At 38.1% G+C, this 16,659-nt stretch overlaps 1 protein-coding gene across 1 annotated transcript in view; it reads left to right on the top strand.

The window, feature by feature from the left end:
• Positions 1-16,659, top strand: part of LOC123562345 (helicase with zinc finger domain 2-like) — an 89,583-nt gene that overhangs the window by 52,028 nt on the left and 20,896 nt on the right. Inside the window, exons 23-25 of the mRNA XM_053527106.1 lie at positions 1,648-2,209; positions 8,572-8,653; positions 11,272-15,232. Of these exons, the coding sequence (XP_053383081.1) occupies positions 1,648-2,209; positions 8,572-8,653; positions 11,272-15,232 (4,605 nt within the window). The remainder of the gene's footprint in view (positions 1-1,647; positions 2,210-8,571; positions 8,654-11,271; positions 15,233-16,659) is intronic.

Below are 16,659 nucleotides of genomic sequence, written 5' to 3'. Positions count from 1 at the left end.
GTAGGTCTAAAAATAGAAAAACCTTGTGACCACTCTAGAGGTCACATTTTTCATGTGATCTTCATGAAAGTTGGTCAGAATGTTCATCTTGATGATATCTAGGTCAAGTTCGAAACTGGGTCACATGCAGTCAAAAACTAGGTCAGTAGGTCTAAAAATAGAAAAACCTTGTGACCACTCTAGAGGTCACATTTTTCATGGGATCTTCATGAAAGTTGGTCAGAATGTTCATCTTGATCATATCTAGGTCAAGTTCGAAACTGGGTCACGTGCCATCAAAAACTAGGTCAGTAGGTCTAAAAATAGAAAAACCTTGTGACCACTCTAGAGGGCACATTTTTTCATGGGATCTTCATGAAAGTTGGTCAGATTGTTCATCTTGATGATAATCTAGGTCAAGTTCGAAACTGGGTCAAGTGCCTTCAAAAACTAGGTCAGTAGATCTAAAAATAGAAAAACCTTGTGACCACTCTAGAGGTCACATTTTTCATGGGATCTTCATGAAAGTTGGTCAGAATGTTCATCTTGATGATATCTAGGTCAAGTTCGAAACTGGGTCACGTGCGGTCAAAAACTAGGTCAGTAGGTCTAAAATAGAAAAACCTTGTGACCACTCTAGAGGTCACATTTTTCATGGGATCTTCATGAAAGTTGGTCAGAATGTTCATCTTGATGATATCTAGGTCAAGTTCGAAACTGGGTCACGTGCGGTCAAAAACTAGGTCAGTAGGTCTAAAAATAGAAAAACCTTGTGACCACTCTAGAGGTCTCATTTTTCATGGGATCCTTATGAAAGTTGGTCAGAATGTTCATCTTGATGATATCTAGGTCAAGTTCGAAACTTGGTCACGTGCCTTCAGAAACTAGGTCAGTAGGTCTAAAAATAGAAAAACCTTGTGACCACTCTAGAGGTCACATTTTTCATGGGATCTTCATGAATGTTGGTCAGAATGTTCATCTTGATGATATCTAGGTCAAGTTCGAAACTTGGTCACGTGCGGTCAAAAACTAGGTCAGTAGGTCTAAAAATAGAAAAACCTTGTGACCACTCTAGAGGTCACATTTTTCATGGGATCTTTATGAAAGTTGGTCAGAATGTTCATCTTGATGATATCTAGGTCAAGTTCGAAACTGGGTCACGTGCCTTCAAAAACTAGGTCAGTAGGTTTAAAAATAGAAAAACATTGTGACCACTCTAGAGATCACATTTTTCATGGGATCTTCATGACAGTTGGTCAAAAACGATGTCATACTCAAAACTGGGTCATGTGGGAAGAGGTGAGCGATTCAGGACCATCATGGTCCTCTTGTTTTGTCATCACTCCAGGGCTGTTAAGCTGTTAGTAAGGTTGGTTGAAAGTTCTTATTTTAAGAATTTCTTTGCATGAAAGAAAGAAAATAAACAAACAAAATTTAAAGTATAAACCAAATTTCCTGTGTCTAAATATAAGAAAGAATGGAAGAGATATTTTGGTGCAGAAGCTGTTGAGTAGTTGAAGACACAAACAGATTATACACTTGTGTAGAGAGAAATTAAACTGTTTGAAGTTTCATCATGTACCTTTATGAATATATGTAGGTAGTATGAATTGAATGAAAAACTGTTACAAAACTGACGTACATGTAGATATGTATTATATGTTTCAGTCTTGGTCTGCAAGGAATGTTCACCCATATTTTCATAGATGAAGCGGCCCAGACCTTGGAGAGTGAGAGCCTCATGCCCTTAACTCTTGCTACAGATAAAACATGCATTGTGCTGGCTGGGGACCACAGGCAGATCAGTCCTAAAGTGTACAGTGAGGAAGCCAGGAACCAGAATTTACATCAGTCATTGTTAGAGAGACTGCATCAGTATTACGACTCCCACTCTACGTATATCCCGGAAACAAGTCCGTTGAACATACTTCTTAGTATCAACTACAGAACCAAGATGGAGATATTGCGGTTTATCTCGGCTGTATTCTACGGTGGACCAGACGTCTTAAAATCAGAGGCAAATATTAGATCTGTTTTATCCATCACGCCTTTGGCATTTTATGCTGTACAGGGCCGTGAGGTTCAGGATGAAAACAGCATATCGTACTACAATATGTCCGAGGTTCAGGAAGTTGTTGATAGAGTGGATGATCTATTAGACAAGTGGCCAGAAGAATGGGGTCCTCCATGTGCCAAGGAAATTGGTGTGGTTACACCATATTATGACCAGGTAAGTCAGTTACCTAGTAAGGTTTTATGCTCAGGTTTCTAATTAATGGAATCAAGAGTCACCATGGTAACAAAATGTTGGAGAAATGCTGTTATGAAACAGTTCGAGGGTTCATTGCAATAAGGGCATATCTACATATGATTATTGTATGTAGATACGCCCTTATTGCGTTGAACCCTCGAGTTGTGACTTGCCTTTTGTAGCTCACCTGTCACAAAGTGACAAGGTGAGCTTTTGTGATCGCACAGCGTCAGTCGTGCGTGCGTAAACTTTTGCTTGTGACCACTCTAGAGGTCACATTTTTCATGGGGTCTTTATGAAAATTGGTCAGAATGTTCACTTTGATGATATCTAGGTCAAGTTCGAAACAGGGTCAGGTGTGGTCAAAAACTAGGTCAGTAGGTCTAAAAATAGAAAAACCTTGTGACCTCTCTAGAGGCCATATATTTTACAAGATCTTCATGAAAATTGGTCAGAATATTCACCTTGATGATATCTAGGTCAAGTTCGAAAGTGGATCACGTGCCATCAAAAACATAGGTCAGTGTTTCAAATAATAGAAAAACCTTGTGACCTCTCTAAAGGCCATATTTTTCATGGGATCTGTATGAAAGTTGGTCTGAATGTTCATCTTGATGATATCTAGGTCAAGTTCGAAACTGGGTCATGTGCGATCAAAAACTAGGTCAGTAGGACTGGTCTAAAAATAGAAAAACCTTGTGACCTCTCTAGAGGCCATACTTGTGAATGGATCTTCATAAAAATTGGTCAGAATGTTCATCTTGATGATATCTAGGTCAAGTTCAAAAGTGGGTCGCGTGCCTTCAAAAAGTAGGTCAGTAGATCAAATAATGAAAACACGTTTTGACCTCTCTAGAGGCCATATTTTTCATGGGATCTGTATGAAAGTTGGTCTGAATGTTTATCTTGATGTTATATAGTAGGCATAGGAAAAAGAGATCAATATAATTGCACCTTTCTACTGACATTTTGATACAAGCAAAACTGTATTATCTGCACTGTAAAGTACTTACTGGTATTTCATTTTATTATCGGCTTGTTAAAAGTTAATTTTTACCATAAGTAAGTTGACAAAATCATAGGAACCAGTGATTCAGGGGTAAATCAAACACGTATTGATAAATCCTAAACGATTTTGTTGTGCAAAAATGTATAATAGTGTGTCTCTTAAACCGTTTTCGTTTTCTACTCTATTGTGTAATTGCAAGGGAAGAAAACTAATAAATATCTCTGCTTTAAAGTACTAGCCCAAGGCAAGAGTTGACATTCTTTGTGGATCACAACTTTGAATTAAATATTAAAATTTCTGTTATTGATATTAGCAAAACTATTATACATTGCACATTTGTAAAATCATTTTTAGCTCGACTATTCATAGAATAGTGAGCTATTGCACTCGCCCATGCGTCGGCGTCCGCGTCGGCGTCCGCGTCCGCGTCTCGATTTTGGTTAAGGTTTTGTATGTAAGCTGGTATCTCAGTAACCACTTGTGGGAATGGATTGAAACTTCACACACTTATTCACTGTGACAAACTGACTTACACTGCACAGGTTCCATAACTCTATTTTGCTTTTTTACAAAATTATGCCCCTTTTTCGACTTAGAAATTTTTGGTTAAGGTTTTGTATGTAAGCTGGTAACTCAGTAACCACTTGTGGGAATGGATTGAAACTTCACACACTTATTCACTGTGACAAACTGACTTACACTGCACAGGTTCCATAACTCTATTTTGCTTTTTTACAAAATTATGCCCCTTTTTCGACTTAGAAATTTTTGGTTAAGGTTTTGTATGTAAGCTGGTAACTCAGTAACCACTTGTGGGAATGGATTGAAACTTCACACACTTATTCACTGTGATGAACTGATCTACATTGCACAGGTTCCGTAACTCTATTTTGCTTTTTTACAAAATTATGCCCCTTTTTCGACTTAGAAATTTTTGGTTAAGGTTTTGTATGTAAGCTGGTAACTCAGTAACCACTTGTGGGAATGGATTGAAACTTCACACACTTATTCACTGTGATGAACTGATCTACATTGCACAGGTTCCATAACTCTATTTTGCTTTTTTACAAAATTATGCCCCTTTTTCGACTTAGAAATTTTGGTTAAGGTTTTGTATGTAAGCTGGTATCTCAGTACTTATTAATGGGAATGGATTGAAACTTCACATACTTGTTCACTATCATGATCTGACATGCACTAAGCAAGTCCCATAACTCTACTCTCTTTTTTTTCAAATTATGCCCCTTTTTCGACTTAGCAGTTTTTGGTTAAATGTTTGTATGTAATCTGATATCTCAGTATCCACTAATTGGAATGGATTGAAACTTCACACACTTGTTCACTGTCATGATCTAACATGCACTGTGAAGGTCCCATAATTCTACTTGGCATTTTTAGCTCACCTGAGCACAAAGTGCTCGGGGTGAGATATTGTGATCGCTCACCGTCCGGCGTCCGTCCGTCCGTCGTCCGTCGTCCGTCCGTCCGTCCACACTTTCCTTTAAACAACATCTCCTCCTAAACCACCAGGCCAATTTTGATGAAACTTCAGAGGGATGTTCCATGGATGGTCCTCTTTAAAAATTGTTCAAAGAATTGAATTCCATGCAGAACTCTGGTTGCCATGGCAACCGAAAGGAAAAACTTTAAAAATCTTCTTCTCAAAAACCAGAAGCCCTAGAGCTTAGATATTTGGTGTGAAGCATTGCCTAGTGGATCTCTACCAAGTTTGTTCAAATCATGACCCCGGGGTCAAAATTGACCCCGCCCCAGGGGTCACACGATTTTACATAGAAAAATCTTAAAAAATCTTCTTCTCAAAAACCAGAAGCCCTAGACCTTAGATATTTGACATGTAGCATTGCCTAGTGGACCTCTACTAAAGTTGTTCAAAGCACGACCCCGGGGTCAAATTGACCCCGCCCCAGGGGTCACTTGATTTTACATATGAAAATCTTCAAAAAATTCCTAAAAATAAACCAGAAGGCCTAGAGCTTAGATATTTCACGTGTAGCATTGCCTAGTGGACCTCTACAAAATTTGTTCAAATCATGACCCCCGGGGTCAAAATTGACCCCGCCCCAGGGATCACTTGATTTTACATAGGAAAATCTTAAAAAATCTTCTTCTCAAAAGCAGAAGGCCTAGAGCTTAGATATTTGACATGTAGCATTGCCTAGTGGACCTCTACTAAAATTATTCAAATCATGACCCCGGGGTCAAAATTGACCCCGCCCTAGGTGTCACTGGATTTTACATATGAAAATCTTCAAAAATTTTCTTAAAATAAACCAGAAGGCCTAGAGCTTAGATATTTCACATGTAGCATTGCCTAGTGGACCTCTACAACATTTGTTCAAATCATGACCCCAGGGTCAAAATTGACCCCGCCCCAGGGGTCACTTGATTTTACATAGGAAAATCTTCAAAAAATTTCTAAAAATAAACCAGAAGGCCTAGATCTTAGATATTGACATGTAGCATTGCCTAATAGACTTCTACAAAATTTCTTCAAATCATGACCCCCAGGGTCAAATTGGCCCCGCCCCATGGGGTTACTTAATTGTACATAGAAAAATCTTCAAAATTTTCTAAAAATAAACCAGAAGGCCTAGAGCTTAGATATTTGAAATGTAGCATTGCCTAGTGGACCTCTACAAAATTTGTTCAAATCTTGACCCCCCGGGGTCAAATTGACCCAGCCCCAGGGGTTACTTGATTGTACATAGGGAAATCTTCATAAATTTGCTTAAAATAAACCAGAAGGCCTAGATCTTAGATATTCGATATGTAACATTGCCTAATAGACTTCTACAAACTTTGTTCAAATCATGACCCCCGGGGTAAAATTGGCCCCGCCCCAGGGGTTACTTGATTGTACATCGGAAAATTTTCCAAAAAATTTCTAAAAATCATCAGTTTGACATTTGAAACATGTAGCTCATATTACTCTGGTGAGCGATCCAGGGTCATCATGACCCTCTTGTTACAAAATTATGCCCCTTTGACTTAGCAGTTTTTTGTTAAGTTTTTGTATGTAAGCTGGTATCTCAGTATCCACAAATTGGAAAGGATTGAAACTTCACACACTTGTTCACTGTCATGATATGACATGCAGTACAGAGGTTCAATACCTCTACTTTGCATTTTACAAAATTATGCCCCTTTTTCAACTTTTGTATTCATTCAATTGACAAGGCTGTTGAATAGTCGAGCGTTGCTGTCCTCCGACAGCTCTTGTTGTTAATTTCAAGGACTTGGAAATCAATTTTTAGACTTTATTTAATGTATTTCTATCAATGAAAATGTTCGGGTGTATCCAGGGATCAGCCTAGGTCAAAATTTTAGGGAGAAGTGACTTCTCCCTCCACAGAATTTAGGGAGAAGTTGAGAAATTTAAGGAGAAGCATCGGCATAGCATTCAGTTTCTTGCCTATATATATCCACTTTCTGTGGGTCTAGCTGTAACTTATAAACAGTAATTATTTAAGGAAATTGATTCTTGCATTATCGTTTTCATGAATTTCTAAATAAAGTATAAACTTAGCTATGAAAAAGTCGCCTTTAAATTTTTATCCGAAATTTACATGTCCGAAATTCGTAAATTTAACAGGTGCACGATCAAAACGGCGTGAAATTTTTCATTAATGTTTCGATTCTCGTACTTTTATAATGCCCGATTTTTGCACCAACTTGTTCAGATTTATACATTTAATTTATTTATTTATTATTTTTTTCGAAAATAATACCAAACTCGTAGTTAATGGCGATCTTTTTACAATATTTTGTACGGCAGTTCTGACGTCCGCGAAATCATTTTTTATCCACAGTACCCGAGCCGTTCATTTACAGAAATTGACCGTAAATATGGTAATTGAAATAATTTTTGAAGTAATCTTTAATAAAATGAAAGAATAATATACAATTGTTGCATAAAATCATGCTCTCGTTAAGTTTATCGGCTTTTTACACGCCGATTGAAAATTTTCAAAATGGCGGCGGCTTACAATATTATTGATTGACACTGTTAGATATTAACGCTACGATTGGCTGAAGTTTGACAGGCGAGTAGGCGGGGTTGACTATGGATTTATCAATAATTTAATCTAGAATATGCATCAAGTTTTGCAACTTTAAGTAAACAGATAATAACTCGCTGAAAAACTCGGCGATTTGGATTTCGCCCGGAGGCGATAATTAGGCGAAGTGGCCGACTTTAAAGCGACGATATCGCTCAAATCGCCTTGTAGGCTGATCCCTGGTGTATCTCTATATATAGGTCAAGTTTAAAACTGGGTCAACTGCGATCAAAAACTAGGTCAGTAGGTCTTAAAATAGAAAAACCTTGTGACCTCTCTAGATGCCATACCCTTGAATGGATCTTCATGAAAATTGGTCAGAATGTTCATCTTGATGATATCTAGGTCAGGTTTGAAACTGGGTCACGTGCCATCAAAAACTAGGTCAGTAGGTCAAATAATAAAAAAACCTTGTGACCTCTCTAGAGGCCATACTTTTCATGGGATCTGTATGAAAGTTGGTCTGAATGTTCATCTTGATTATATCTAGGTCAAGTTTGAAACTGGGTCAACTGCGGTAAAAAACTAGGTCAGTAGGTCTAAAATTAGAAAAATCTTTTGACCTCTTTTTTCAATGGATCTTCATGAAAATTGGTCTGAATGTTCACCTTGATGATATCTAGGTAAGTTTCGAAACTGGGTCACGTGCGGTCAAAAACTAGGCCAGTAGGTATAAAAATAGAAAAACCTTGTGACCTCTAGAGGCCATATTTTTCATGAGATCTTCATGAAAATTAGTGAGAATGTTCACCTTGGTGATATCTAGGTCAAGTTCAAAACAGGGTCACGTACCTTCGAAAACTAGGTCAATAGGTCAGATAATAGTAAAACCTTGTGACCTCTCTAGAGGCCATATTTTTCAATGGATCTTTTGGTCAGAATTTTTATCTTGATGATATCTAGGTCAAGTTCAAAACTGGGTCACATGAGCTCAAAAACTTGGTCACTATGTCAAATAATAGAAAAAACGATGTCATACTCAAAACTTGGTCATGTGGGAACAGGTGAGCGATTCAGGACCATCATGGTCCTCTTGTTACAGCGTTGTTTTAAAGATATTAATTTTATATCAGCTGTAGAACAAATTTTTTTAAACTAGAATGAGCATTCTGTTTAGGTAATAACATTATAGGATGCAGCATTCAGCAACTGAGTGTGCTGTAGAATAGAAATATAGAATCCTTTTAAGGAAATTCATTGTAAAATAAAACAGTCCGTTCTTGTTACTATGCAGTCTCGTTTTATGATTATAGGTGATATTGATAAGGAAGGCTTTGAAAAAGAGGAACATTGCTTTGAAAGACGTAATGGTTGAAAGGGTACAGGGTGTTCAAGGTAATATATATAATATTGTATCCATACAGGGTACATCAGGGCAATAGATAAGCTGCATATTTTTGTAAATATGCAATTCATGAATTGATCATTACAATGCATATCACATGGCCTATGTAAATCCAACATGTGGAATTATTGATTTAATGTGTTTGGTTGGTGGACTTTACGTCCGACAATTGCACATTTTTCTAGCACATTTCAACTTGATAAGACTTTCTAAAATACTACTCTAAAATAAAAAAAATAATAAAATATTTTTCAGCAGACAGTACTTAATATTTTAGGCAGATTACTTTATATGTCAGTATAATTGTCTGTGATGCTTTTCAGCGAAATTTTCAAAAAGTAACATTTTTTAAACTTGCAAATTAAAAAAATTGTTTGAAAATTTATACTGAAATGCATAAACTTCGAATTAAATTAAACATTATGGAGTAACTGGTTTTAAATTACCTGATTCAGTTTAGCAATAATTACATTTCTCACAATTAGACGCTGTGTAGAATGTAGAATACAACTCTGTTCATTCTTCCATTGAAATGAAGCATCCTAGGAAGACATGCACTTTTTTTCAAAAGAAATATCTAGTTAGGATTTGATGAGGTTTTCCTATTCGAATCCCTGTGAAAATGTTTATAGACGTTCTGTTTTTGTTTAGGAACAGACTCTTCTCTTTTTCTGTATTTAAGTTATACTGTTAATTTTAGGCCGTATTGTCACTTTTTAGCTCACCTGTCATAAAGTGACAAGGTGAGCTTTTGTGATCGCGCGGTGTCCGTCGTCAGTCCGTGCGTCCGTCCGTAAACTTTTGCTTGTGACCACTCTAGAGGTCACATTTTTCATGGGATCTTTATGAAAGTTGGTCAGAATGTTTATCTTGATGATATCTAGGTCAAGTTCGAAACTGGGTCACGTGCCATCAAAAACTAGGTCAGTAGGTCTAAAAATAGAAAAACCTTGTGACCTCTCTAGAGGCCATATATTTCACAAGATCTTATGAAAATTGGTCAGAATGTTCACCTTAATGACATCTAGGTCAAGTTTGAAACTTGGTCACGTGCCATCAAAAACTAGGTCAGTAGGTCTAAAAGTAGAAAAACCTTGTGACCTCTCTAGAGGCCATATATTTCATAAGATCTTCATGAAAATTGGTCAGAACGTTCACCTTGATGATATCTAGGTCAAGTTCGAAAGTGGGTCACATGCCATCAAAAACTAGGTCAGTAGGTCAAATAATACAAAAACCTTGTGACCTCTCTAAAGTCCATATTTTTCATGGGATCTGTATGAAAGTTGGTCTGAATGTTCATCTTGATGATATCTAGGTCAAGTTCGAAACTGGGTCACGTGCGGTCAAAATCTAGGTCAGTAGGTCTAAAAATAGAAAAACCTTGTGACCTCTCTAGAGGGCATATATTTCAATGGATTTTCATGAAAATTGGTCTGAATGTTCATCTTGATGATATCTAGGTCAAGTTCAAAACAGGGTCATGTGCGGTCAAAAACTAGGTCAGTAGGTCTAAAAATAGAAAAACCTTGTGACCTCTCTAGAGGCCATACTTGTGAATGGATCTCCATAAAAATTGGTCAGAATGTTCACCTTGATGATATCTAGGTCAAATTCGAAACTGGGTCATGTGCCTTAAAAAACTAGGTCAGTAGGTCAAATAATAAAAAAAAAACTTGTGACCTCTCTTAGGCCATACTTTTCATGGGATCTGTATGAAAGTTGGTCTGAATGTTCGTCTTGATGATATCTAGGTCAAGTTCGAAACTGGGTCAACTGCGGTCAAAAACTAGATCAGTAGGTCTAAAATTATTAAAATCTTTTGACCTCTCGAGAGGCCATATTTTTCAATGGATCTTCATGAAAATTGATCTGAATGTTCACCTAGATGATATCTAGGTCAGTTTCGAAACTGGGTCACGTGCGGTCAAAAACTAGGCCAGTAGGTATAAAAATAGAAAAACCTTCTGACCTCTCTAGAGGCCATATTTTTCATGAGATCTTCATGAAAATAAGTGAGAATGTTCACCTTGATGATATCTAGGTAAAATATAAAACAGGGTCACGTACCTTCGAAAACTAGGTCAATAGGTCAAATAATAGAAAAACCTTGTGACCTCTCTAGAGACCATATTTTTCAATGGATTTTCATGAAAATTGGTCAGAATTTTTATCTTGATAATATCTAGGTCAGGTTCAAAACTGGGTCACATGAGCTTAAAAACTAGGTCACTATGTCAAATAATAGAAAAAACGACGTCATACTCAAAACTGGGTCATGTGGGAAGAGGTGAGCGATTCAGGACCATCATGGTCCTCTTGTATATTGTTTAGTTTTCTTGTTACCAAGTTGTTGAAGTAGAATGGTGGTTTAGTGCTAAAGGTGTTGGTTGCTTAACTAGGCGGTTGTAGGTTCAGGCCCTTCTGAGATCACAACCACACCTGACGGTGACACCTCGTATGGCAGCAGTAGTGGTTCTTCCAGGAAACAGACTCAACAGTGGTTCAAACCTAACCTTGAACCTTTTTTTCACAATCTAGAATAAATTAGTATAATATTAACTAAATTCTGCTAGATCCTATTAATAGTTGTGAATTTTTTTATTAGGTAAAGAGTTTCGAGCCATGTTTATTACAACAGTGAGGACCAGATATCTTATAGAGGCCCCACATGTACAGAACCATGCTTTAACAGAATGTGATGGTGAAGGAGGAGATTTTGGTTTCCTGTCAGACTCTAAGCTTCTCAACACGGCACTGACACGAGCCCAGTCTTTGGTGGTTGTAATTGGTGACCCTGTTGCACTGTGTGCTGTTGGTGAATGTGTGAATGTTTGGCGTACCTACATCAAACATTGTCAGAACATGAGTAGTTTGTATCCTCAAAATCATACATTTGATTCCATACGACAGCAGGTGCAGAACTTGCTTAACTCTCCAGCACGCGAGAGACTACTCCAAATTGCAAATGAGCGGCAGGGTGGACAGAAAATTGGATCAGTTGTACCTGATACAAGTAGCAGTACAGAACCTAAACAGGGTTATTCTTCAAGTGTACAGTCCACCAGTGGAAATGGTTCCACTAATGTTTACCTGACGAGAACCAGTGTTGGTAGCAACCTGTATGATATAACAAGTAGAGAACAGAACACTTCACCTGTCAGGAACAATGGCACCTTAAACAATGGTGCAGCATTAAAAAGTCCCCTTACACCCCTTAACCGACTAAGAACAGGAATTACACGTGGTCTTCCACCAGCTCCTCTCACAACTTTGACTCAGAGGAAATCCTTGGAGTCTTACTATGAGATAGGAGATGAATTTACATTTGATCCTGATGATGTTTTACTTCAGTTGTTGAAGTTGGATGGCAAAGGTGGAGGTAACGTGACAAAGGATAGCGTTTCCGTACGAGAGGAGAATGGTCAGGCAGTTGTCAGGGCCGGCAGTAATATTGTTGTTGAAAACGGAGCTATCTATCCTTCATATGATGAGAAACAACTAAAAACATTACTGAACAATGAAGCAAGGTATCTTAGAACTCGGCTACATGTTAATGAGGGATGTAAAGCTGAAGTACTTGATGGTGTGAGTAGAAGTACAGAACTGGATATTCCCAGTAGGTGGCTGCGTGGTCAGGGTAATCATAATGATGAAGTTGTGGTCGAACTGGTTACTGAGGGAAGTCAGAGATATGGAAAAGTTGTAGGAGTTTTGAATACAGCTGTGGATCTAAAGAACCGATATATTGTTTGTACGATGGGAGATAATGGTGGGATTATGGTACCAGTTGATAATGGATTATCCCCAATGTTTAATGTTACAACAGTAGCTAACTTACAACAGAACAAAGAAGATAGTGTGTTTGTATACCGCTTCACAAAGAGCAAACAGATTAGGTTAAGTCATATGGAGAAGGTAGATATCTTGAGTAGAAATGATAAATTGTTTATCACCAGATTCTTAAAATGGGACAGTAAGTTACAACTACCTTTGTGCATAGTGGTTGGTGTTTTCAATGTTAGTATTGATGTTGCAACATGTATGAAGGTTTTAGAGCTGGAGCACCATTTAGTGAAGGCGTACAATCCTGGTATAGCTGAGGAGGTTGACTACCTATATCCTGATAACTTCCATCTGACTGATGAAATGTTCAGCAGTAGAAATCTTGATTTGCGGGAAAGTTGGTGTTTCACCATTGAATCATCCGGCAATAGTCCTACTAGCAGGGCATTTAGTATAGATGAGATAGGAGATGGTAATTACCATGTTGGCGTACATATTACTGATGTTGCAGCATTTGTAAATAAGGGAAGTAGCGTCGATATTGAGGCACAGAGTCGAGGTGTGGCCTGTTTCCCAGCTTTGGAAGAACCAGTCCAGATGTTGCCAAACAAACTGTCTACAGACTTGTGTAACCTTAAACCTGGGGAAGACAGATTAGCTTTCTCAGTTCTGATGACAGTAAAACCTACAGGGGAGGTAATGCAAGTCAATATTCAGAAAACCATCATTAACTGTAAGAAGAGTTTCAGTATGCGAGAAGCTCAGGATATAATACAAGATCCCACAGCTCATGAGGACTATTTAAAAAGTTGTGTACTTGTCCTCTTTGAGATTGCCCGTCTGTGGAGGAAGGAAAGATTGGGAAATGCTTCACTATATCATGAGAATTCCCTGGAGAAATCAACATCGTTTGCCAGTCAGCTTGTTCAAGATATGATTGTGATGACAGAGTATCACATTGCTCAGATAGTAATGAGAAGTTACCCTGATGTGACACCGTTGTTTGTGCAAGATGCTCCAGACAGTCAAGCTCTCGGAAGGTGGAGGCAGGAACACGCAGCAGACGCTGTTAACTCTATCGCCTTAACTAAACCTTTCCTAAACTCTTCGTTAATGGAGATTTGTAAATGTGGCTTGGCATGTACACATACAGTAAACTTTGTACGCCAGGCTAATATTGTAAAGAGAGAACAGATTGATGTAGTGTCAGGACTTTGGGACAGTCTAAATGATGCAGTTGGACTCGGAGACTTTGCCACCATACAGGATATTATTGTGTCGCCGGAGAATCATCCCCAGTTAGCGGTAGCTTTATACCTGTTACAGTCAATTCAACAGCAGGAGAAATTTGTAAGCAGTTCCGATATTAGCAACGGGAACTACCATTATACAATCAACCGTAGACCTTACACACAGATTACACAGCCACTGAGTTGTTACATAGATATTGTTGTACAGAGACTGCTAACTGCGTGTTTAGATTCTAAACCTTGTCCATACACACAGCCAGAGATACAGGCTGTTTGCAGTGATACAACTAAATCTCTTGCTAACAGGAAGAAATTTGAAGCAGAGGCTCGTCTAGTTCAGTTGAGCTCTGCACTTCTATCAAGACCGTTACTTCTACATTCAGTCATCGTTAATTTGAATTTAGAAGACATGCAGATGTGCTTCTCAAGTCTCCTTTCAGTTCTGCCACTGCAGAATGTTGACTTAGTTTCCCTCGGCATATGTGAGCCACCGTTTTACAGTGAAAGTGGAGGAGTTGTATTGAAGTGGAAAGAAAGAGTGTATGATTGCGGTGTGTTGCAGCATCAAGCAGTTGTTGGCAGTAATTATGGGGAGCTTAATCCTGATAGATTCATATACAGAATCCCTGCATTCCAGTGGCAGAGGTTACTGATAGCGATAAGGGAGCAGGATGAAGGCATGCGGGTGCAGAAACTTAACTCTGCTGTAGAGATTGTACGTAAACAAGTTAGTAACCCTGCACTGGTAGGTAATTACATTGAAGATGTGACATCAGAAGTGCACAAATTAGGAAATATTAAACATTTAACAGAGTTTTCCCTCCAGCTGTCAGCCAATCAGCTACTACTGGTACAACTTTCAGCAAGGTCAGGTTCCAACAATCCTCTGTTATCACCATACATCCAGTTATTTAACCTGACTAATCATCTAGATATATGTTTGCAGCATGCTCAACATCCAGACACTTGCTTTGCTAACAAACACAATATTGTGGAGCCAAGTGGTGCAAACTGTATGGACATCAGAAGCTATCAGAAAGTGTGGATGCCAATATTAGAGATGGAAGCCGCTAGTAAAGCTGTTGAGAATAATGATCGTATTCTAGTTAACAATGTACCGATAGAGTGGAAGCAAGAAGCTGTACCTAGCACAATGATTGGTTACATTACTCTTCCCCTGACATTTATGAAACAGAGACAAATGAAGATATCTTCTAATTTTGAGCAGAAGATGTTGTTTAATCCAGACAATATTTCGTATTGTAACGCCTACTTTTCCGACTTTGTCTGCATACGCTATAGTAATGTTACTTTACCAAATAATTCGGGATTGAGTGAAGAGATAGCACAGCTGGTTAACACAGGAGGTATTTTCACATGGGTAGGACACTGCACTGTAATTGGTGTTGCCCTTGGTAATGGAACAGCTACGTTAAAACTTCAGTTGGTTCAGAGTGATGTGCCCTTGCCTGTAATGCTTGTAAGGAGAAGAACATGTACAATAGAGCTCATCATGAGGACAGAGGCAGATAGGTAATCTTTATTAAAATTACATTTTCTTTTCTGAAAAGAGAGCTAAGTAGACAGTTTTGAAGACAGTTTTGAAAAAGAAGACTTGTTATATACACGAAAGACATCTTAATAATGTCATGTATCCTTGATTATTGTATAGCAGGGGTCTAGCTAGGTCCAATTTTTTGGGAGAAGTGGGGAGACTTTAGGGAGAAGTGGGAAGACCTCCTCAACCACAATGCTGTTGAGTGATACGAAAGGCGGCTGTAATATTCTTGTTTCTATATATAAAACATTGAAGTGACAATTCATTTTCTTAGTTAGGTCATTTCCCATACAGTACTATTGGTTATTGTTTCATTACAAAATTCTGAAAAAAAGTCGTTTTCAAAATTCAAGCCAATGCTGTTATTAAATCAAACACGCCGATTTTTGATGATATCTGTATGAAGTATTTATTATTAACAGCGAGTCACCACCTTGAGAAATACATATTCAGATCAATTCATCAATGGAAGTCAATTTAACATAGTTAATACATTACATGTCATTCTTTTATCATAGATAACAAATAATTGTGTACAATATTCCAATTAATCGCATGATTAATCCGCAATTTCTTTATAAAACATTGTTTTTTGCTCTTTAACATGTTGACAATTAAACGCAAAGTGTCAAAGACGTAACCGCGGCGCTAGTTGGTTGAACACAATCGACTCTGGTGTATCGGATAATTTGATTCGCTTTCACACTTCTTGGGAAAATCTTGCAAGTACTTGAAGTAGGCGGAGCTTAAATTATGCCATCGGCGTGTGTCTCTGTGTATTCAACACTCATTTTGACACCATGCAAATTGTCAACAGTCTGGGAAGCGGTAATTAGCGAATGCGGATATCAAAGAAAATCTGGCGACTTGCATTTCGCTTTGAGGTTAGTTTTGAGCGAAGTTTGAAGTTCCAAAGCACCTATTTCGCTCAAATCGCCCACTCGCGAGAGCCCTGTATAGGCTGTCATTTATCCATACATCTATAAAATCTCTAATACCAGACTTATTCATGATCTGGAGAACTGATTCAGACATTTATATGTTTTTTTTTCAGTGATTATAGATGTATGCAAAATACTTGTAAGCGGCCTTCATTCCAAAAATTTTATCCATTGTTATCTGTAACATCCTCTTGATGGAATAATTATGCCCCCCTTTGAAAAAGGAGGGGTATATTGTTTTGCAGATGTCGGTCGGTCAGAATGTAGACCTATCCGTTTCCGGATGATAACACAAGAACACTTGTGCCTAGGATCATGAAAGTTGATAGGGAGGTTGGTAATGACCAGCAGATGACCCTATTGATTTTGAGGTCAGTATGTTAAAGGTCAAGGTCACAGTGACCCTGAACAGTAAAACGGTTTCCGGATGATAACTCAAGAACACTTGAGCCTAGGATCAT

The sequence above is a fragment of the Mercenaria mercenaria genome, chromosome 2, assembly GCF_021730395.1.
Source record: "Mercenaria mercenaria strain notata chromosome 2, MADL_Memer_1, whole genome shotgun sequence".
Taxonomy (NCBI): domain Eukaryota; kingdom Metazoa; phylum Mollusca; class Bivalvia; order Venerida; family Veneridae; genus Mercenaria; species Mercenaria mercenaria.
The sequence above is the reverse complement of the archived record's forward strand: the minus strand, read 5'-3'. Positions and strand labels throughout refer to the sequence as shown.